General features: G+C 31.5%; 1 protein-coding gene across 1 annotated transcript; it reads right to left on the bottom strand.

The window, feature by feature from the left end:
- Positions 1–710: 710 nt before the first annotated feature.
- Positions 711–19,794, bottom strand: LOC129228131 (uncharacterized). The gene is made up of 4 exons (XM_054862778.1): positions 19,690–19,794; positions 12,699–12,745; positions 8,637–8,899; positions 711–1,061 (listed from the first exon to the last, which is right to left on the bottom strand). Exons 2-4 carry the CDS (start codon positions 12,742–12,744, stop codon positions 732–734), a joined length of 639 nt encoding a protein of 212 aa, XP_054718753.1. The 5' UTR covers position 12,745; positions 19,690–19,794; the 3' UTR covers positions 711–731.
- Between the last annotated feature and the right edge of the window lie 4,686 nt (positions 19,795–24,480).

The raw sequence follows: 24,480 nt of genomic DNA, 5'->3' as shown, positions 1-24,480 counted from the left end.
ATTATTATTATTATTATTATTATTATTATTATTATTATTATTTTATTATTATTATTATTATTATTATTATTATTGTTAAAAATGAGACAGAATTTTCCCCTTTACATAATTTAAAATGTAAGAATTAACTTAATGTACACCATAATATCCTGAAATAAAATATTTTCTCTCGACTAGTTTGTATTCAGTTATTGTCCCTTAAAATCAGGCGACAGTTTCTACTAACGTTTTGTAGCAATATGATTAAAGATGAAGTTAAGTGTTCCGAAATTAGTTTCATGTATTTTGTTTTTCTAGCAGATAGTTTAACATAATTCCTCCAAATCAGGTACATATACATACTTTGATAGTTACTTACTATATTAACTTCATTGAAATGTACGACAATTATTCTTATAATGTCTTTTTTTTTGTGGTCCTTTAAAACTATTGTGAAAATGGCGTATATTTTTATTTAATTTACATAATTCTTTTAAATCATTTTACGTAGATTTCGCCTTCGATTACGAACGGTTTTGCAGCCTGTTTAAAAAATAATAATTCGTGGTATTATTATTATTATTATTGTTAATAATAATAATAACAGCAATAATAATAATATCATTATTATTATTATTATCATCATCATCAATTAAGTAGATTGTCAAGTTCATACGGTACAAGACGAACCAATGATTATTAATAAATGATAACTAGCAAACCTTAAAGTTATATATTTAACTTTATTATATTTAATCAAGGTCAATTTCTCTCATTCGCATCTCGAGAGCCTCCCTTAGTGGTCCTTCGAGAGCATGCGCAATAGCTCTTTGGAAAATGCCGGACAAGAGCGTCGTCATTTCTCCCAAAGCCCACGTAATGTAACTCAATCCTGTCATTTCAATTCTTGCATCCTTGAAACGACTGATTTCTAATCTCTCCAACTGTGGATGATGGTGCTCATTTTCGTCATCTGCGTAAGTGATTGACAGGTCAGCTTCTGCTTCAAAGTCTTCTGAGATGAATACGACGTATCCTTCCCGGTCCCTTCCATGCCACTTCTTCTGCCACGTGTAACGACCCTAAGAAAAAATAAATAAAAACTATATCATGCATTTGAAAGGAAAAAAGACATGAATACTTGAAGAGTATCTGTTTTTAAATTAAAAATATATATATATGTATATACGTCTCTATTATCTCTCTCGTTATCTCTCTATTTAACGGCTCTCTATTTAACGACTTTCAAGAGATCGCAAAAAATCTCCTTAAGGGGAATGCGTCCTTAAATAGAATGTAGGACTCGATCGATGCATCGGCCTGGCTGATGCAGCGGCGCCGATGGTTCAACAATTTAGCCAGCGGCATCGGCATCGGCGGCCGATGGTAACTTTGAGGAAACATCGGCCCATCGGCCTTAAAATCATCGAAAAGCCGATGGAATTGGCCGATGTTTTTGAAAATAAAAGACCTTTGCAGTTTTACTTTTTAATGCGAAGTAAAGGGAGTTATTGTTTTCATATAAAATTTTTTACTTAAACTTCAGTATGAATTTCTATTTTAGTTACCCCCGAAAGAGTTTTTAATACTGCATTCAGCTACTAAACAAGTTAATTATTGCGTTGTTTCTTGCGGCTGGATGTACGTATGTATCTCTCATAAGTCATAACTCAAAAATGGTAAACTGTAGAAGGTAAAAATTTCGCACGTGGAGTGTGCGTACGTTCCAGTTGTGCACTTCCCTTTTTGTTTTCGATCGGGTCTTCTAAAAAGCCTATTTACTCATTTTTTTTGTGGCTATTAATTACTTATTTCAATACAAAACTAATATAGCGTCTCAGACTGACGATCATTTGGTCATACACTCTATAACAAAAAAATCGACGCACCAAGAAAGGGTGATCTGATTGAGACGAAAATTGGTAGATAGGAAGACAAAGCACAAAATAGTAAATGAATAAATTCTTAGAACAATTGAATAATTTATATCAGAGTTACAGTAACAAGTTCAATAAGGTATTGACCCGCCTCTAACCTAGATACAAGCTGAAGCACAACGTGGGAAACACCGATAAAGAGCTCCCGGAGGTTGTCCTACAGTACTTCCGGGCCAAATTCGCTCCAATTGTCGGACGAGGTATCAACATTCCTTGCCAGATGCAATCGCGATCCCATCATATCCCAGACATGCTCGATGGGAGAGAGAGATCTGACGGTCTGGCAGGCCACAGAAGAGTTTGACAAGTTTGCAGACATGCAACACATGCCGTATGTTATCTTGCATCGTCCTGCTGAAAACCAGCCGAGGGTACTGCAAAAGGAACGGCAACAAAACATGTCTTGGGATTTCGTCGACGTACCACTGTGCAGTAAGTGTACCTCTAATTACGACCAAAGGGGTCTAGTTATTAAAGGAAATGGCACCCAAGACCATAATGCCTTGTTGAGAGCCAGTGTGGCGTACAAAAAAAAAAAAAAAAAAATCCCCCCTCTGCCCTGGGTGTCTCCAAACACGTCTTCGATGATCGTCATGACACAGTTGGAATCGAGATTCATCGCTAAAGACTACACATTCCCAGTCGGCACCATTCAAACCTGATCGAGCCATGCACCACTGTAATCTGGCTCGGCAGTGTGTAGGCGTCAGTGGCGCGATTTTTTTCGTTATAGAGTGTATATTGCCGAATTGGAGACCATGGGAACACATATGAGATGGAAAAACCGGTTTTGTGTCATTTTGTTAGATTCCCGTTGAACCAACGGTAATTTTTAGAACTCTTGCCTGCCCCCCTCCCCCTCCCTGTATTTCTGAAATTAAACTCTAGTTACACATCCGAGTTGTTTAAAACTAACACCATTTATAAAATTAGAGATTTTTTTTCAAACTTAATCTATTGTTTAGAACGCATTTAGAGCATTAATGTAAGAAATTGATTAAAGACGTTTTGAATGGTGACATAATTCAGAAATCAAAGGGACTTTTGAATTTTTTCTTCGGAAGTGCTAAAATCGACTCAGAAACTCTTCCGAGGCGTTGGTGGTAGCGGTTCTGCACTAAACAAATGAGGCCGAAGTTGTGAAAGAAGTTTAATGTTGTGAGTTACTCCAAAATCAGCGGGTGCCCCCCCCCCCTTCCCCGCCCCTCCCTCGTCGTTTCAAGCATTTCTTAAATATTTCGCGATTATTTATTTTGCTCAAGAAATGTCATTTTGCGTATTTCTCATTCTTCTTTCATCTTTATTTCGTAATGCGCCATCTTTTTTGCATCATTTATAGCAATCGATTTTTTTTTTCTATTGTAAATAACTATTTTCATGTATTTTTATAAAATCAATGAACGAGTTATTTTTATTTTCATCATATTTTTAATAATATGTTATAGAAAAGTTTCAAGGATTTTCTATTAAGCAATTTTTTAAATTTCAGCAAATTATTGTTAAATTTAAAATTTTAATTTAAAATTGTTTGTAGTGCTTTATAAAACATTTTAAACAATCAAATTGTTTAATATTGTGTGTGCAAACATCAGATAGTGTAGTATATGTGTTCAGTTATTATTAACTTGGAGTAAATATCGAGTTTTTTTTTTTTTTTTTACTGTAGCTGCGTTTTAAGAACCTCACTTTTTTCATGGCTATTTCTTTTTTCAGAAAAATTTATGTCACTGTTATAGCTTTTGTGAAAAATGCAAATTTTTCTATTCATAAATTTTAAATAAGTATAAAAATATTCCTATTATGATTTAATATTGTAATTTATCTGTTACCTTTTTTGTTTATTTTCATGACTAAAAAATGTCTACGTGCAATCTTTACACTTTAATTGCATAACTTGTTGACGGTTTCATATTTCTACTCTTTTTTTTTTTTTTTTTTGAATGATTAAACAACATAATTTAAAGTTTTTTAACTATGTATAGTAGACATAATCCATACATTATTACAATATTGCTGAAATCTTAGTTATATGTTCAATTTTGAAAAAAAAAAAAAAATCAGTTGGTTATTAAACAGTGTCTTTGTTTTTCTTCCTTTTTTTTTGGCTCTTTCATCTTACAACAGTCAAAAAAGAGAAGCATAACTACATCCTATATAGATTGTACGTAGTACGATCCAAAATTTCGGAGACAAGGTGTATAAAACGTTACCCAGAATAGTTCACATTACCGAAGCACATCCGCTTTCAAAGGGTCACCTTGAGGGACTATGTACTTCTGCCAGTGTTCATATAACTTTTGGAAACACTCCTGGAAGCCTTTTTCGCAACCTACTATGATGCAGCTTTGTCTTCTCTTGACGGAAGAAAGCGGCGTCTATGCAAATGTTTTTTTGCTGGGAACAGGTAAGAGTCACACGGAGCTAAGTCCGACGAAACGGTACCTTATTTGTTTGTCATATCAGAGCATTGATCAATCAAACCGTGCATCCTCAACATGAAAGTCGCCTTCTTCCCCACGGTGAAGTTAAAGCAGCAGCGCAAGAGGCCTTACAGGAGATTGCGAAAAATGGCAGAAGTGCATAGTCGTTCAAGGTGATTATTTTGTAGATAGATGTGCTTCGGTAATCTGAACTATTCAGGGTAAGGTTTTATACTGCTTGTACTCGAACTTTTAGATCATACTACGTACGTATGAGTTTTCAACTTACTATTTCATAACGTTTCTGGGTGACGCAAGTTCACGCGTATGAAGACATCACATGAGAACTTGCGATAATTAACTGAGGAGGCGTTCAAAATGGATAGTTTGATCATCTATATGTTCTTTGGTACATATGCGTATACAAATGTGCCGAAAAAGTTTTTGAAGTTTAAATTGGGTGATCGTAAAATAGAAATTATGTCGAAATTTGATTTTCTTTTTTTTTTTGATTACAAGTCCTTATTTGTAGAAAGCAAGTAAAGTGAAATGAATAAATGATCCTTTAAATCCCAGAAAATTTTATCAATTTATTTCCGTTAGACTTTTTTTTTTGCCATCGGCCCACGGCATCGGCCATCGGCCATCGGCGATCGGCCATTTGGAGGAAAACAATCGGCAATCAGCCATCGGCCATCTTTGAACAATCGGCCAACAATCGGCATCGGCCCATCGGCCAAAAAATGCCATCGGTCGAGCCCTAATAGAATGGTTTTCTAAACTACAGTTGGAGCATCCTCGACCGTGAAAATTCGTTTGTAAACAGAGAAAATTGTTAAATAGGGCGTCAGTAAAAAGAGAGCCAACTGTATATAATTGCTATCGGATTCTTGTTGATTTTTCTTGAGAAAATAGAAGCCTATTTTAGAAAATTTTGTAAGTGTAAGAAAGTTTTAACAAGAGTGGCATAAGCAAGTAGCTAAAATAGTTAAAACGGCTTTTTTAAGATAAAAAGAAAAAAAATAGCTTTCAAACGAAATAAAATTATTGAATAAAAATTATTATTTATAATAAAATTTCTTATATCAAAATAATAAGTACTAGTCGACCCGTGCGGAACTCCGCACTGTGCTTCGAATCGTTTCATAAGGTATTTCGCTCTTTAAGAATTTCAAAGGAAGAACATTATGAAGAAGAACCGAAAAAAAAGTAAGCGCAGAAGAGAAGGCATGTAATTTAAAGACATCAGTAACAAAACCTCGTTAAATACAACGTTGTGATAATTTGATCATCGCTCACCTGTTGGTCGTACATATTTTCAATTCAAACATAACCATCATTAAAAGTGTGACTGAGTAGTGACTCGTGAAAAAGCAATAATTGTGCATGTAAAAAAACAGCTTGTGGAAATACAGTCCTGCCCATGTAAGCATATGACGGGAAAAAAAAGGAACATTAAAGAGATATTTATTGGCACGGATTCGAATTGGCGCCATTCTGATTAACAGCCCCACACCCCAACAAACCTAGCAATTGCGCCTTCCTTTTCGAAAGCTATTCATTGAAGGAATACGTAGTAAAAAAACAGCAAAAAAGCTTTGTGCCAAAAAAAAAAAAAAATAATAATAATAATAATAATAATAAGAGCATGCTTCTATGTTTTGTCATTAACCAGCATGATACGATTTAAAATTATTCGCAAAGCATGGAATTTGATTAAAGAATGACGAAGATCTCACGTAGCGATTGAAACGAACATTCTAGAGAAGTAATAAATTAGATTGAAAATGAGTGTTTTTATCTTTGAATATTGAACTACTTCACATAGAAGGTTGCTTCAATCGTTACGGCTTAAATACCCGCACATGTTTCTCTTTTAATCGAACACTTAAAATTCAAAACGAAAACCAGTTGAACCGAGTCCGTTTTTTAAGTGTAATTTTTCGAACGAAGACAAAATGTATTTTTTTTCAGCAGAAAGCAGAGGAGTAGAAAATGATTTCTTGCTAATGAAGTTTATAATAATTTTAATGCTTTATATCGTATTCGTGCGAATAAAAAATTAAAGGTTTACTGGGTGAAATTCGTAGTTTTAATTTGGCGTAGTATTTTTTCATTTGTACAAAAGGTCGAACACTGCTATTAGAAACATCTACATTTCAGCATACGATGAAAATGTTTTTCTGCACAAAAAGAATTTCCTTTAGGTAAATATAATACTTTTTTATGCTTACATTATGCTGAGTGGTCTGGATGCAGTCAAAGCTTAAAAAAAGGAAGAACACCCTTCGATTAACTGTCAACTTATCCGAATGATAACTGCAGCCTGCCTAAAAGAGCCGAAACACCAAGTAGCATTCCCACTGCATTTATTTTATTACGTTTGTATGTTATGAGTACATGTAATGCGTAATACTAATATAAATTTGATATTGTATCGGACAGCCCAAACTTGCCCGAAGTTCAAATAGTTTATAGCCGAACGCTCTACCGAAAAAACTTATCAATTTAACAGAACAACTAAGTCCAGTACTTTTAAGCTTTATTAAAATATGAACACACACACACACAGGCTATTTCTTTTTTTTTTTTTTTTTTTGCCGAAAGCGACGTAAAAAATGGAAAACTGCATTAGAATTTTGCTTTTAAAAAATGCATAAGAACTACAGGCAGCATCAAGGTTCTGAAACAGCAAGGGGCGTTTTCGAAAACTTGATTTTTCGACCGTTAGCCTATTTTTCTTCATTAGCCAGCCTGATAAGTTTTAAAATGAGAAGGGAATAATATATAAGATAAGATATATACAAGAAACATTTTTTTATTCTTGAAGATTTTTACAATTTGTTACCGCAGGCTGCTTGAACCGTTATAACTTAGATGGCAGCACGTGTTCATCATTTAACAGCACGGTTAAAATACAAAATAAATTGAACTATGCTCTTTTTTAAGCGTAGCTTTTCGAATGTAGTAAAAATGTGATAAGCTATTTGTTTTTTTGCAAAAAGAAGAAAAAATATATATTTTACCCTTCAAATTGAGGTAGTAATTTTTTTATTTGTACAAAGAATCAAAAACTCATTAGAAGAATATATATTTCAATATACGATTTATTATTTTTTTCTGAACAAAAAACAGTTCTATTGTAGTCTGAAATCTTAAACCTGTTACTTATATTTTTACTTACATTATGCTGTAATTTTCTTACCAAAGTTAAAGCTTAAAAAGAAAAAAAAAACGTACAATTCAGAAGAAATTTAGCACAAATTCACTTCAAGTTTTCATAACAGCAAGGAGCGTTTCCTTCTCATCTATTTCTTCATAGTTGTTATCCACTTAATTAAATGTTCATGTACTGCGCGATGTTTCTCTAATTTTCTGTTGCAGATTGTCCGGACGTGGGCCCGAACACGCATTCTCCTGGTTACGAAGAGAACGCTCTGCCGATCAAGCTATTCAGCTCTGTCGGTCATAACGCAAATTAAAGTTATAAGTTTGATCGAAAACCTTATTCTGGTTCTTTAAAACAGGTTTTTCGGCTAAAAGAAACAATTTTTAGACCTTGGGTCTATTTTTCGTCAGTAGCCAGCACCATAAGCTTTAAAATAAGGCGTAAATCAAAGAAATCGATCAAGAAATTGATGAAAATCTCGCGTAGAAACCAAAAACAGGCTACAGAAATAATATATAAGGATTGAGAAAATGCTTATTTCACTGTGAAATATTTAGTTTTCCTGCCATATCGTCTCCCCAGAGTAAGTCTGATATCTTACTGTTATTCCTAAATTTCGATGTCTTGCTGGTGCTCTGAGGCGACGATATGCTGTCGACGATATAAGTCAAATTATCTGATTTTCGGCAAGGAATTATGGTCTATTGACATTTAGACTAAAGTACATCAATCTTGAATAACATATGAAGAATATCTATAATTAAGATATCTGTATCTATAATTAAGATTTCTCTGACGATCATTAACGTAATTAAAGGTTTTTTAAAACTCGTTCGAGTAATTTACAAGGGAAATGCTCACGTTATGTCATGTTCACATTGCTTGTACTAATTATTGAAAATTCGACGCACCAGCATTACCGTAACAAAACGTTGATAAATGATCTTATTCATTAAACTACGTTCTTAGAATTATAATATTTTATAGTTTGCATTAGACGTTCTCATTTAAAGAACACGCCATGTGTCATTTGAGAAGAAAAAAAATGATTAAGTTTTGGGTTTGAAATTAGCACTAATATTTTAATTAATTTAAATAAACTTAGAATAGCTTAATGTGAGTTAAGGATACCTTTATTTCTTCAGCAGTGAACTTTGCAGTTATTGTAACTTTTTTCCCTTCGCATTTGACATTAGCGTCTCCTTTTCTTGTGAGGGTGGACAAGCCCCAAACTTGTCCGTCACTCAATTCGACGACGGTAGATCGGGGTGGAATGCGCATCGGGTCAGGTAAGTCACCTTGCACCTTGCTCAAGACATCATCGAGGTACTTCTCAACTGCTTCTTTGCTTTTACAGTTAGTGGTTACTGTCCGTCCATGGTGCAAACAGTCACCTTCATCAAAAGTTGACACTTTGTGAATGAGACATTTTTGAATAAGACACTAATCTTAGAAACTGTTGCGTGGCTAAGGAGAACACAAATGTTCTGATATTTTGAATGATTCCCCACATAAATAGTGTTATAGGGTCTGGTGTTAAAGTAGGCATACAAGGTAAAATGGGGCATTACTAAACAGCACATATTTATCTTTTTTAATTAAAATTTTTAATGAATTCTATTTTGGAGATCTTTTTTGTTATTATTGCAAGTATTTATGTTTTAGTTTTAAAACCAGGTGACAAGTGAAATGAAAAAAAAAATGTTTATGTTCGTTTCATTGGGAACCTAATTTTATGCTGCTGACAAACTTCCTTCAAAAATCATTATTAACAGACGTACGCTTTATGTTTTATACAGACTGAAAGTTCATTGCTAAGGGAATAAATCTCTATAGAAAGGTAAGAATGAACTTGAAAATTTCTATTTATTATGATTTTTTTTTAATTGGGGTGAATTGGTTTCACATTTAGGCTTAGCTAAGAGTTTCCTTTTCTGATTATATTTGTCTTTGAGTAAGGGTTTGTCAAAAATTAATGCTCTATGTTTTGCAATAAACTGACAAAAGGTAAAATTTTCTCATTTTTAAAACCTTTTCGCAGCTAAATATCTAAATGCATTTCGAAGTAAAAGGATGACAAAAAACAAACAAAAGATTGACAACTGTTGTCAGTATTTGTTTCAAAGACTAGGTACTGCATATATATTTTGTAAATTTAACCGTTAAATGTAACTAAGATGCATCTATTTTACTGTATTCTTATTTCAAAAACAATATTTTGGCATTTTCATTTAAATGTGCCCTAATTTCTGAACTAACCCTACTTTATCCCAATATGGTGGAAAGGAGGATCGTCAAACATCTCTAATAAATGTGACACTGCGAGAAACCAAAAAAAAAGAAACATAAATAGTTCTGCTTCATGCTTATTCTAAAAAAAAGTAAAATTTATATAAATTGCATCACAAGTTTTAATTTAAAAAAATAGTCTAATTTTAGGGCCTTTTCTCAAAAAAAAAAAAAAAAAAAAAGAAACCTTGATTTTAGACCCACTTTCCTCCACCCGACCTATCAACTGCCAAACAAAGAGACTAGTACTTGATAAAACTGTGTTTGCATATGGTTTATTTAGGAAGAGGGAAACAAAACTACAATGTTTCAATTTTAGATCTTCCTCATTCTTTTAATATGACCAGTGACTTAAAATTTTGTGCATTTTGGGTAAGATTTTTTTTTTTTTTTTGAGAGCAAATGATTATTGCAATTTTTACGTTATGAAGCTGTGTTTTAACGAATGAAATCGTGTTTCTTTTTACCCAGAGATCAGGGGCGGCAAATAGGGGGAGCAAGAGGGGGCGGTTGCACCCCAAATATTTTACGCAGAATATTAAGAAATCAGGAAATTCAATTTACCTAACGCGCAAATCAGTGATCATATGCAATAGGAAGTTAAAAAAAAAAAAAAATCTGCAGATGATCTTTAGTAAAAGTTGATGAAACTCGAGACCTGTCCAGCCACGAGCAAGTGTTTTTCGCTATTTGGATTAAAACATTGAAATTCATGAATCATTTTCAGAACTTTTATAATAAAAAAAATAGATGGAGAATAAGTTTGTTTCAACTAAAGAAGAAATTTCCTCATATGATTTAAATGCCTCATACTTCTAAGTGCAGTGTTAAGATGATGCTTCTGCTTCCAATGTGAAAAAGCAGTGCAGTGTGACTGGCCCGATTTTTACGAGAAGTTTCTTGGTATTTTGAGTTCATTGTTGTGCTCATATTTTAAATATACGTTCAGTTAGTGAGTGAACATTAATTCCTCCTGTTAAGAGGCATATTTGAGCAGTTCAATACATTGTATACTTTCATGGAAACTTCTTACAAAAGACACGCTATTTTTGGAAAAAAAAATCGTGCATAAACAGATACTTTTGCTGGGTGAGGTACAAAATGGTCTTCAAAAGTTAAAGCTAGAACTCTTGATTGAGCTCTTATTAAGAGCTTCTTGTTAATTTGGATTTATTGGACATATTAAAAATAAATAAATAAAAAAGTGAAAAAAATCCACATGATGATGCAAATTAAGTCAAATGATTGACTCAATATTTTGTATCAAATAATAGATTCATTCAGTTTCTAATGAAAGTAACACAAGATTTAGTGATAAATCTAAGTTCAATATTATATGTGCAGGTTATTGAACAAGATAAATAAAATATTTCAGTTACAAGTAAAAGTTGTTGAACGAAGCAAAAAAGATTTGTTTTGCGAAGAGCCAGTGTACTTCAATGATGAAAATTGAGGACTAGAGCACAAATTTTAAACTTGCGCGGTTTTTTTTTTTTTTTTTTTTTTTTTTTTTTTTTTTTTTTTTAAGAAAAAAATTTTAAAGATGCGTTTTCTAACATAACTTTGTATCTTCAATTATTTTTTCACCGATTCCAATCAACTCAGCTAACTGTGAAGGATCATTTTCATGTCTCAGAAGGTTAGAGTTTTTTTTTTTTTTTTTGGTGCATGATGGGACAAGCAAGACTTTCATCTTCAGCTATACTGCCAAGAGCATGCCACTGGATATTGACGGAATATAGTACCAAGATTTCCTCTTCTTCTGGACTCCAAAAATCGTGCATCAAAAATTTTCTTTAGAAACGGTAGTATCAAGACCTTTTCTGTTATAGTTGACTATAAAATAAGTTAAAAGTGCGGATATTAAAATTTGAATTTCTTTAATGATTTTACTTTAAAAAAAATGTACTCGCATTTTATTTCACACTGAGAAACTTCATGTTTAAAAAAACTCGACCACCCAAATGAAATGTTGAAATGCCGTCCCTGCCAGAGATTATGGGGAAAATAGAAACAACCTATTTATATCCCCATAGGGTAGACGTAAGTACAACATAGCGTTATAGAAAATCATTTAAGAAGCCTTCTACATGAGTAATGCTCAATTTGTGGCTCATTTAATACAAACAATCCGCCGAATCTCAAAGTTTTAGTCTGAAATAATTTAAACTATAAATACCATTAAAAAAGGAGTTATGTGCTAAATGTATGCAAAAGGCACAAATGTGCACTTTACAAGAAACAATCTAAAACATTAATGAAATAAAATAAAAATTAAAATGAATAAAAAGAGGGGAAAGCAAAGGTAGTACGAGAATTTCTTAGTAGTAATTGTCTCTAGACAGCAAAAAAAAAAAAAGAAAAAGAAAAAAAAATAGAATACTGTTGTAAAATTAGCAAAATACCTATTGTTGCTGTTTTTGTATGTTCAATTTTTTTTTAAATATTTATTAGCTACTTGTCTATCTACAAGGGTGCAATCAGGACCTCTTGCTTGGCTTCAAACCCTTTCACATAAATGTAGGGTATTTTTAAAATATTAATTCTTTTATCTGAAACAACGTTTTATTTTCTAACATCACTTGCTCAATGAAATAAAAAAAATAAATAAATAAATAAAGTAATTTTAAAGTACACTTACAATTTACAATGCATAAATATAACATTTAGAAAATAATATTGTTTCACCCCTTTAAATTTCCTAAGCATGAAGTTTAGATTTATTTAAATATGTAACATTTAAAGATAAAGCTCGAAGTATTAAGCAAAATAAGTGCAACTTAAATTAATCTTTATGCAAAAATTTATTTCTACAAGTAAGTGGTAGCCTACAAACAGTAAAATAAAACATATTACTTGATAATGCATATAGTTTTGTCCAAAGTGCATATGCAAAGCGCTTACCGTAAATGAATATGCTTCCAAGAAGAAAAAACAGAAATGACTTCATCCTGTAAAATATATAAGTAACTATATATGTATAAGTATTATTACTAATATCTAAAAACAATATCAAGTAAATTTTAGCACTTAAATCTCACTTTACCATATTTTTCATTTTAACGTTAACTTTCGAATACGAGTGTCATTTGGATAACAGTGGCTATAGTGCTTATGATACTGAGTATGAGACTACTCCTTTATTGAATATGAGATAATGTCTATCTAAAATTACTTTCAAGAGCCGTAAACCAGATGCGTCGATCATATAAATATGCAGTGTTTTTGTTTTCAGTCGTAAATTAGATTAGCTTGATCTTTTTAGTGTGAACGACGTTCACAAATATTTAGAAAAGTTCGGAAGTAAACGAAGGAAGTCAATGACTTTCAAAAGTTTTTACAAAACTTGCGATTAATTTGATAAGAACTAGAATCAGAGTAAGTGACTCAGTGTAAGAAACTCAGTTTTAAGAGATTTGATGAATATTTAGACATATACACATTAATATGAAAATTGTAATAAACAGAACATTATTTGAATTGTACGTATAATAAATTTTACATTAACTTCACTGTAAAAATAATTCATGGACGTTTCTCGAAATAATGGGAATCTAGTGTGCCTAATTTGTGTCCCTTCTCTAATGTGTTTGCTATAAAAACTAAAAGTTTAACTCTAAAAGTCAGTAATATTTTTGAAATTAACCTGGAATTATTTCTGAAGAACTCAGAAACCTTCACAATAAAAGCCACTCAAGTTTCTGTAATTAATCAGGAACTATCCAAGAATGTTAAGATTTCTTTTTGTAATAGTTTGGCATCTTCCTGATTTAACAAAAAAAAAAAAAACCTCTTGAGGTTTTTTAAACATCTAGCAAAAGCAAAGGCAAATTTGCAAGCAAATAACGAATACAGCTCATTTGCCTGCAACTCTTGCAAAGCTAGTGTCCAAAGATCGTATTTTGCCCTCGCTTGGGACTTAGTTAATCCAGTCTTGCCATAATTCAGCTAAAGGCGAAACGCCTCAATAAAAAGGCAAATTATATTTTGAGACTGGTAGCTAAAGACGTTTTTCACAACACTAAGAAGTCTGAATTCAGGCAACTCGTCGAAGCTCAGAAAACATTTTCAAAAAATACTTGATTTTACAGGAAACTGGTGGAATCCCGTTAAATGCCGGAAAATTACCCGAAAAGAATATATGACGCTCGGATTTTTTAAACAATGTAAGTTGTGTCAGGAGTGAGTAATAACTAAGTAAGAAATGTAGTTCAAATATATTTGCTGACTTCTTGTAATACCGTTAAGTTTATACTGACAAAATGACGTTTGGAAAAAAAACTTATAACCATCGGTAGTGTATACCGGGGCACATTTACGCAGTGCCCTTTTTTTCAAAACGAATTATAACTGGAGGGTCAACAGTGATAACAGATTGATGCTGCTCCCTAGCAAATATCCTCACAAGTTTTTGAGCATCAGTCGAGCTTCGGTCTAGCGTGCAGAAAGAATAATGTGTTTTCTACCATGGCGAGAAATTTTGAGTTGAAAGTTTTGAAGCTTATTGTGAATAAAGAATACTTTGTTAGGAAAGAACAAATATATAAAAAATAACAAAACTTTATCCTTTTTTGAGAATTGCATTTGTATGACTAAAATGTAATTGATTTTTTCTGCACGGTAAAAATACATCCAAATGTGGCGACGGGCAAGTTTACGCGTTGACGTCTGAGCACCTTTACGCACTTACTTCTGAACGTGCTCTGACTTTTGTTTTTCGCTCCGAACTGTCTCAACATTTTTTAGTGTTTTCAGACTAGTTTTAAAAATCACCATATAGTTTTTAATTGAGTTACAAATTCGTATCTTATATCTTACAATCATGTAGTGCTCTCTTCATGCCCGTTTAGCTTTTACTTTATACATTATTCAGGGTGTAATAAGTTTGATTTATTTTAACGATGGTTAGACATTGTGTTAAAAACACTAACAGAACCACGTTAGATGTCAAAATAAATAAGCGTAAACTGCGGGGTAAGTTTACGCAACTGACTTGAATTCTAAAATACTTTTTTTAACGGTCAAAAATACAAACTGAGTAACAACTGAATACAGCAATTTTGACTCCATTAACTGCCTTTTAAAACCGCACTGTCTTAAATTTCCGAATTTAAAACATAAAATTTAGAAAATTCATCGAAAAAAATCCGCGTAAATGGTCCCCGGTCTACCCTACTGTTAGAATTAAAAAAAATAAAAATAAACAATTTAAAGGTATCCAGGAAACCTTTAAAAATATGTTGTACTCTCTTCTGAATGTGATAAAGACCATTGTGATTTGGTTAGTTTATGCTCTTAAATGTTTCTATTGTAGATCTAAACATGGCCAAGTTTCTTTTGCAACGTTACATTTAAATTTAAGAAAAGAACATTCAATAGCATTTCAATCATTAATTTTGTAAAAAAAAACCCTATTTTAGTTCTTAATCATTGCTAATAAGAGAGAAAAGCCCTAAGCTAAAAGTTGAAATTCAAGATAAAAGAATTACATTTAACTTGTTTCACAAATACTTTGACTTTTAACTCTTAGTTTTAGTTTAAAAAATAACACTTGTGTTTTAAATACTGATCGAATTGGACTAGACCATTGACTAGGACCTAGAGAAGATTTATTTTATTTTTATATTATTTTTTTTTCTCTTTTGAACAAAAAACTAAAAACACATTTCTAATTTCTGTAGTATCTTAAAAACTTGATAGTGTCACTTGCTTTAGCAGTAACTCTTGTATTGTTCTTTAAAGCACAGTTGAACTTATCTTGTACAAAAAAGTGTTAAATGATATTTATCTTCTCAAAAAAGAAAAATAGCTGTATGAAATCAAAAATTTTTAAAACTATTGAATGACACTAGAAATTTCACAAAGTTAAAAACGACGCATGCTATTATGGTTCATTGCCAGAAGTATCAAAGAGTTTCTTCAAAAGTGAGTTAAAAAAAAAAAAAAAAAACATGAAACAGGCACAGTCAAACATACCAAAAAACGTGATTTTTTTTCTTTACATTTAATGACAAAATATGTAAGTTTTCAACAAATTCATATTTTGTTCAATTATCTTGACAATTTTGAAATAGTATTTCGAATTTTTGTAGCAATGATTTATTATCATTATTTTTATGTTAAAAATTTATATAACAAAAAAAAAAAAAAAAAAGACGCGAAAAGAATATTTTGCATTATTAGTAGTTTAATCAGCTAAATTTTTAGAGATAATATGAATATATCTGTAAAAATACTATCGCTATAAATATATCGCTGTAAAATACTATCGTAAACGGGGGCTACTTTGGCCCTAGAGTCCTTCTTTGGCCCAAATGGATGAAAAGATACAGCGTTGTCTGTCAATCTTTAGGCTCTATTTTTTTCAACATATGTTGATATATTCCCCTAGAGATTATCCCCAAGTACTACTCAATTATGTATACCAAGCAGTTCTATAGCTGTGTTCAAGAAGCAACACTAGTAGCTCTAAGTATTTTGTGCTAACATGTGTCTTAATAACCTCTCAAACTTCTAAATATAGCTGTTAGGGCGAGAGAAGAAGGAGCAAATGTTGAGGGCATGGAACGCACCAAAAAGTTTGGAAGTGACGTAAAATTTAGGATTTTTTTCTTTTACGAATGGTGTTATTTTAATAAAATTATTCAACCTCCAAAACTGATGAAAGGATAACCTCTTTCTCTGTCAGTAATTTCTGAGACAATAACTAGGTACGCACACATATTAAAAAATATATATATTTTTTTTTTTCGAAAAATATGTGTGACTAGAGATGCAAAATTTCCGGAAATTTTGAAATGGTGGGGAAAAATCGGTTAGGATGTGAAAAAATGGAAAAATTGATTTTTTAATGAATAAAAATAGGGTTTCTTAATAGCTCTGTTTTTCTTGAAACATATAAAGTATTAAGCATTTAAAAATTTATGCAATCTACACATCTTCTTTTTCTGCTTTGCAGAAATACACATAAAGGTAAGTTTAGTTAGAAAAAAAAAAACCTTTTTTTGTTCAACCCCAGAAATTAGTCAAGTCGACATTTAATCAATGAGATTCGGTAAGGTGTGTCTAATCATAACAATTACATTTTCTATTTTAAATTGCATTTGAGACTGGAAATAATAATTGCAATTTTTGACTTTCAAAACCATGATTTACATTGTTTAAAATAAAAATAAGTATGAGTTCCCTTCCTTACAATGTAACTTTTCTGTCTCAAAATGAAAGCTATTGAGTTGTGATTTTTTTCCCAATGCAGTATAAGTCAAAATCAAAACAAAATTGGTTTTTATTTTTCTTTCCAACAGAAACCCCAAACCAAAACTGCGTAATGGTTTCTAAAGCTGAGCCAAAACTTAAACTGGAGTTTCAGTTAAATATAGGGCCATGCTCAGCACAGTAGTAAAAGTAGTCATGCCTGCAATTTTAAACAAAACTGAGATATTGTAACCAAGTTTTCCCCTGTTTCGTATTTTACTTAATAAGTAAAATGCTTTGGGGTCATTTGATCCGAAACTATTTTTAAAAAACAAATCTGGAAAAAAAAAAGATATCTGAATCAAATATATGGAAGAGCCAAACTTCCAAACACAATATCTCAGATTAAACTCAACTGCAGATTCCACTTTTGCGCTTAGCACGGCATGATACAAGTGCGGGAGGGTGGGGGCAGGGAATCGGACAAATATTGCATAATCGAATGAAAGTAAAGTAATTCCATTTTAATAAGTGTCTTATTTATTTTTGTTTCTCACTTTATTAAAACATAATTTACAATATATCTCCTAGTTTTTTGTAATGTTTTTCGGTTTTCTTACAATTTAGAGCTAAAGACTTGCTATTTTAAAGTTGTTTAACCAAGTAGAAAAACAGTTCGTTCGCTTTCTGTTCTTTGGAAAACAGAATTTGATGCGGTTCTCTGCTTCAAGTGGCTTGGAAATGATAGTCGATGCCCGGAAAGTGTTGAAAAACGAACAGTGAACATTTAATTTAATCGTTAGGTTATCCAAAATTGAGTTCAATGAAATCCTTGGGTTTACACGAGAGATGTCATTCGTAAGATGGCAATTTGTGACCGATAAGTGCAACTAAGGGCAAAAAGAGCTCAAACAGAAGCTTTATGAGTTCCAAAAAGTTCAGGCATTCGTATACTCCAAAGATGCCAGAAACATTTGAGACGAACCGCAAGTCCACGCTGGAAGACATACCTTTCACCGATTTACCGTTCAACCAGTTCATAACCCCCAGAACGATAGGATTTGGTCTATAGATACTCCAAGCACCTTAGAAAATAAAAAACACCTTGGCAAAAATTCAAAGTCAGACTTTGTCTGTGATGGAATCGAGCAAATGACAAAAACTCTCTGATTTTCTTTTTTTTTTTTTTTTTTTTGTAGATGAGGGCCATAAAATAAATCAAAAAGTGTATCAGAAAGATATTTTAGGGGCTAATGTACTTCTGTGGACCAAAGTGGACTTCATCACAGCAATGTAGACTAAACATTTCAATTTGACTCCACACCAGTTCATACAGCCAAAAAGACAAGAGTGGTGTTTTTGACATGATATCCTCTTTAGAATAGTCGGTCTGCTCGCTAGACCTCAATCCCATTTATTACACTGTATGGCCTGTTTTAGAGTCAAAGGTCTACCCTAAACTACACATGACTCTCTAAACCTATTGCTTTATAGGGAATATGATTTATTAAAGGACTTGTGGCCCTTGAATGAAATTTTCAATAAACAGTTGCACCTCTGTATTTCTTACCCCTTTTTTGCCGCCTCCTGTGCATCTGGTTCACACAGTCAGCAGAAACATAGTTTTGTGATTAAAGTTATGGAGATTTATGAAGAAGAAAAATTCTTCACTAAGGATATTGCTTTTTTTTCTTTTGCAGAAAGTATTAAATGCTTTTTGATCTATATGCAAATTATATTATCATACAACAACTTGCATTATCAAATTTAGACATTATTTTCACTTACAAAAAGGGGGTAGGGGGAGGAAATTGCATCAGAATTTAAGCATGAAAAACTTCTAATCACTTTTGGCTGAAAATTTCAATTAAAACTGCCTGAAAAGTTGGAAAAATTCATTTTTTCAATTTTTCCGAAGTGGAAATAACCCATTCAAAAAAAAAAAAAAAAAGTTTTTTTTTTTTTCGTTTTTTCCCCCCGAAATTTTTTGTCTTTTTTTTCCGACTGTTTTTATCTTTATGTGTGACTCAAACTTCTTGTAAAATGTATTTTTCTTTAAAATAAATATTTTACCCCATGACCACACATCTTTCTTTGAATCTAGTTAGTTCTACAATGATTTTAAATAGTGAATACCACTTTACACCAAAGTAACCCAAGCGCAAGGGTAACAATGTCCAAGAAACACTAATAAAGGGTAAAAATACTTGGAAATAAACTGATCACTATTCCAAAATTAAATTAATAATGTAAGTAATCTAGATGTGTAAAATAAGTTTCCACAGCTTGGAAATATGAATAGTTATAAATATATTGTGTGTGAGAAAATAATGAGAAAAGTTAAAACTCTGGACCAGAGTAGTCCGCGTTTACGGTAACTTGAATTTTTATGAAATGTAATGAAATTTGTTCATTTGTTCAAAAAAAAAAAAAAAAAAATACAAATGCAGTTCAAAATCAGTTTTAGGTACAGATCAGTCTTAAACTATTAACAATTACGTAACTATTTAGTACATTTAGAGTCAGTTTGGTATATCTTTTTAAAGAGGTATCACAATTCTTTCAATAATCTATATTGAATCTAAGATCTACATAGTAATTTTTATTTATTAAAAAAGATAGATAGCTGCAAAATCGACTTCTTAAAGAATTTATCCTTAAGTTGGAAACGGAAAATGTAACTTTAAAAGAAAAAAAATACCTGATGCCTGTGTCCCACAAGTAAGACGTTTCAAGTAACTCTTGAGAATATCCGCAACTGTATTAAGAAACGTAGAATGTAACTTCAACAGATGTTTCTTGATAATAGATTTTCTTATCTTACTAAACCTTGATTTTGAAGCAACAACTGTTGATTGCAATGATTAGTTCTGCGTGAAATCATTTACTGAACTTTCAACTGAATTTCACTAGTAGCAATAGTGACAACTGAACTGAACCATATTATTTTATTTTATCTCTATTTTATTATCTCAAGTTTCTAGTAATTTCTAAAGTTATTTTTTGCAAAAGGATGCATGCCGGATAAATTTGATTTTTTTTTTATCAATACTATTTGAACTTCAGATAAAAATCTTCAAAATCATTTGATACTCTTAGGTTTAAAGGATTTTACATCATATTACGCGTAGTTATTGCGAGATATTTTATCTCTAGGTGCTAATGCATAACAAATTTGTAGAAGGTTTTTTTTTTTTTGTTTTTTTTTCACAAAAAGACTTTTAGTTATGGTTTTTACAATTTCGATCCCATCACAGTCAACGGATTTATTTATTTACTGATTGATATCACATTGTTTTTTAACAATCAACTATTCATCAGAAAACATGTCAAGTACTTCTTTTTTTAACAGTAAACTACTTAGAAAAATATTAAATCATTTTCTAACCATGATGCACAATTGTAATCAATAATAATAATTATGATAATAATAACTTACAAAGTGTGTTAGTCATTATCTCGTTTTAGTATGCCTTCCCGTTAATGTAAAATAAAGAGGTAAATCGCATGAAAGTAGGCTCAATGCATCCTAAAAATTGCACTTAAAGCAAAAAATGGCAAAAAACATATAAAATAAATAAATATTGAAAAATAAAGAAAGAAAGTTGGGTTTTAAGATGGGAAAAATACATGTGCGTCGGTTGGTGCGACGTGTTGTTTTGTCTGCCTGTCGGTCGGTCTGTTTGTTTGTCGGTCTTTCGGTTTGTCCCCCCGAATAACGTTTAACTAAAAAATACGATTCGGACAGCCTTTTTTTTCTATACAAACACATTTTGTTGCAAAAACGTCTTAATAAGGAACATATATACACATTTTTTTTTATTTATTTATTAATTTTTTTTGTTAATTGAACTATTTTTAAGGGTATTTTTCAACATCTGAACGCATTTGAACATTAGCATATGCAGAAGAAATTCAAACCTTTTTATCTCAGAAACTTAAAACAATAAAAAACATGTTTGCTGGCAAACAATTGAAAAAAATGCAGGTTCGAAATAGTTTTCTAATGTTTTGTTTAAAGAAATAGAAAAAGAAATTAGTAGTAAAAGTTGAAATACTATTTTTTTAAGACCATAAGTCATTGATTGATTAACTGAATCCAAATAAAGCGCAAATGATCTTATTGTGAAATAAAGATTGTTAATATTTTTTTAATTAGCATTCAAAATAATTTATGCTGTATCTGGTATATGATATCTCTTTTTAGTTTTCACTTAGTTTCGACCCAAAGAAAATAGCTGACAAAAAGTAGACTCCCCATCACGTGTGTACTTTATAAGTTAAAGATTTGTTTTATTATTATTATTATTTATTTATTTATTTATTTATTTATTTATTTATTTCTAAAGAGTAAACTGGAAATTCCGTTACAACGAACTTCAAGGGATCGAAACTTTTGTTCGTTCTGATAAGATTTTTGTTTTAATGGAATTCAAGTATTGTAACTGCAATTAGATTGGAACTAAAAATGCATTTTGTTAAAACGGATATTTTACTGTATCGGTATTTGTTGTAACGAGATTTTACTGTATAAGATACATGATACATTTTTTTTCAAATTGTAAATTAGTATCTTAAGAAAAAAAAATTAACTTTATTCTATTATAAAAAATATATAACAATTTATAAATCCGTCCCTTTTTTGTTACCTAATAAGTTTTGACCCGAAGAAAATAGCTGACGAAAAGTAGACTCCGAGCAACGGTGTTGTTTTATAAATAACTTTTTTTTATTCATTTCAGGATCTATAAGACAGAAGAGACATTTTGTATTGTAAATTAATACCTTAAATTCGAAAAATAATACTAAATTTAATATATTATAAAAGTTATCCACCAATTTATAACTCCGCTACTTTTCTATTATCTAATATATCTTTCAAAATTTTACGTAGTTTTTACCCGAAGAAAATAGCTGACGAAAAGCAGACTCTGGTCACTTGTGTAATTTTATAAATTAAAGTTTTTTTTTTTTTTAATGTGACGATCTCTTAGGTACAAGATACTTTTTTTATTTTTAAATTAGTGTCTCAAGTACAAAAATTGTTAACGTTATTTTTATAAAAAGTTTTCAACAATTTAAAACTCCGTCACGTCTCTATTACCTAATATCTCTTTCTAGTTCTTACTCAGTTTCTACTCGAAGAAAATAGCTGACGAAAAGTAGACTCCGATCACTTGTAGGAATTACAGCCACTTTACTCCTGGGAGGAAAAAGATTTTCCTGCTCGGTGAATAGGACAAAAATTACTCCCACCTCCCTCTCCTGATAGAAACCTGAATCAAAATGGTAGAATGGAGGAAGGGGGGTGCAAGATTCGCGGCAATGGTGACTCTCAACGAGACTGATGGAAGCGTGTGACTATGCCATCAACTCGGGGCCCCCACATCGTCTGGCGGGCCCAGCCCTTTAATGTTATGCGGGAAAAGAACTTAATGTCCCTGACGCACGAACGACACAATATCGATTGGAAGCAACATCGAAGTTGCTGTAACAGCCCAAAGGGTGCGGAGGAAGATTGTCTTCGTACGGACATAGAGATGTCTTTTGGGGGAGGAGGACTATTGGGAAGATTTGCAGTGCAGAGACTGGGTCATAAAAAGGAATGAAGTGTTTCCAGTGAGCGCCCGGGAGAGACAGATATAAAGCGAAAAATAAGGGTCTTCTTTTATCTTAGAAGTACCTTGAATCATCGAGTTGAATTTGAAGAACTATTAGAGTTGCCGTCTTAATTGAATTATTGCTCTCGTTTCATTTGTAAGAACAGAAAAGAACTTTAAGTGTGCTGCATTAAATGGTATATTTTCAAAAAGGAACCATACTTTAATTGTTTAATTTTACGTTGGTTATGGTTGTTGAATTATTTTAAGTAGAAAAGCATTATTTATTTTTTTTTCGAAACAATTCTATCAAGAAAAGTAGTTAGTCCATTAAATTCATCTTAAAAGTATATAAAGAGTAATTAGCTTAAATGCAAAAAAGTGCGTCAATTTAGAACATAAATATCAAGTCTTAGTCTCGCTAATTATTTTACCAAGTTAGAAATAGGTAATGGAAAGGGGGGCACATGTCAGAACGGGGCGCAAGTGAACACGATATGTTTTCCAAGATCGTCGTCGTCAAACAAAATTTAAAAAAATATATCAAGAAATGGCAGCACCCGTCATATTTATGGGCCAAGCTTTTACAAGTGCTGTATGAAATGTTATCACTGTCTTCTTCAAGTGAAAACATATTTTAAACTTACTATTGAGCTAATCTTGGTTATTTTAAACCATTATATGAACATTCATGTAACTTAATGACAATGTTTTTTTTCTTTTAATTACAATAAGAAATCTTTATTTTTGAAAAATAGCTCAGAAGTAGATGACAGGGCACTTTTGATAACAACACGTGAACACTTAATAAATCTTCTCCGTAATATAAATATTAGAGAAGGGTTATCATAAGTGTTAAAAAAATGCAGAGTTATAACTATTTTTTGCTAAGATCTGTTTGTAAATTTATTTTTTATTATTATTACATTTTGTTGCTATTTATTTATTTATTTCATTTATTATTATTTTTATTTTTGAAATTCATTATATACTAAATAGTTGATCACCAATTTAGTGTTAAATAATATTTATAAGAAAAAAACAAAACAAATATTTTCCTTTAACAAAAACTTTCTGTTTGAAATTATTTTTAAATTTATCATCGAAATATATATACAGCTTAAAAGCATTATATAACAAGAGGAAACATTTCGTAATGGAATTTTCTTTGTATTGTGTGGTCTTATAAGATACTTTCGTTTCGATCCAGTGATTTGAACATGCTGCGAAACTTTAAAATTTGTGTGTGAGTTATCTAGTTCAAAAAAAAAAAAAAAATCTTATTGACAGCTACTGTACAACTGTACAAATTGAACTGATACAGAAAAGGTTGCAAAATATTCAATGTCCTTGGTATATAGTACGTCTTTGCCCCTTTCCGGTATTTGGTCCATATTTAATGAAGCATTTCCACTTGCAAAAGTACTCAGACCCTTGTTTTACGCAGGGGTTATGTTCCACGGAAATGCCACGTAAATCGAAACCGCGTAAATTGAGACCTAATAGTAGTGTTAAAATAGGGGTTTGTTTTCATAGACAAAAAAAACTTCATTCTAGTGATGACTAATTGTGTAATACGTTTAATGTGTACTTATATCGCTTTTTATGCATACTAACATGCATAAAGAAAACAAATTAATTTCGTGTTCTGTTTATAATGAGCAGCTGGCAATGATAGTCTTTTGGCAGAGATTAAGAATTTTTCTCTTTAATTCTTTGTAGAGCATTAACGCATCCATGACCACTTGAGTAATTTCCATGATAGAATCTTTCTTCACTAACAAATCAGAATGATCATTTCTATTCTTTAGGAATGGCACAAAATTTTCAATGTGAACGTTTTTAGTTGTGTATCACCGACTACGTAGGTAGTCTTGTTGGATTTGTCCACC

The sequence above is a fragment of the Uloborus diversus genome, chromosome 8 (genome assembly GCF_026930045.1).
Source record: "Uloborus diversus isolate 005 chromosome 8, Udiv.v.3.1, whole genome shotgun sequence".
Lineage (NCBI taxonomy): Eukaryota > Metazoa > Arthropoda > Arachnida > Araneae > Uloboridae > Uloborus > Uloborus diversus.
This window is presented reverse-complemented; position numbering and strand designations above follow the sequence as displayed.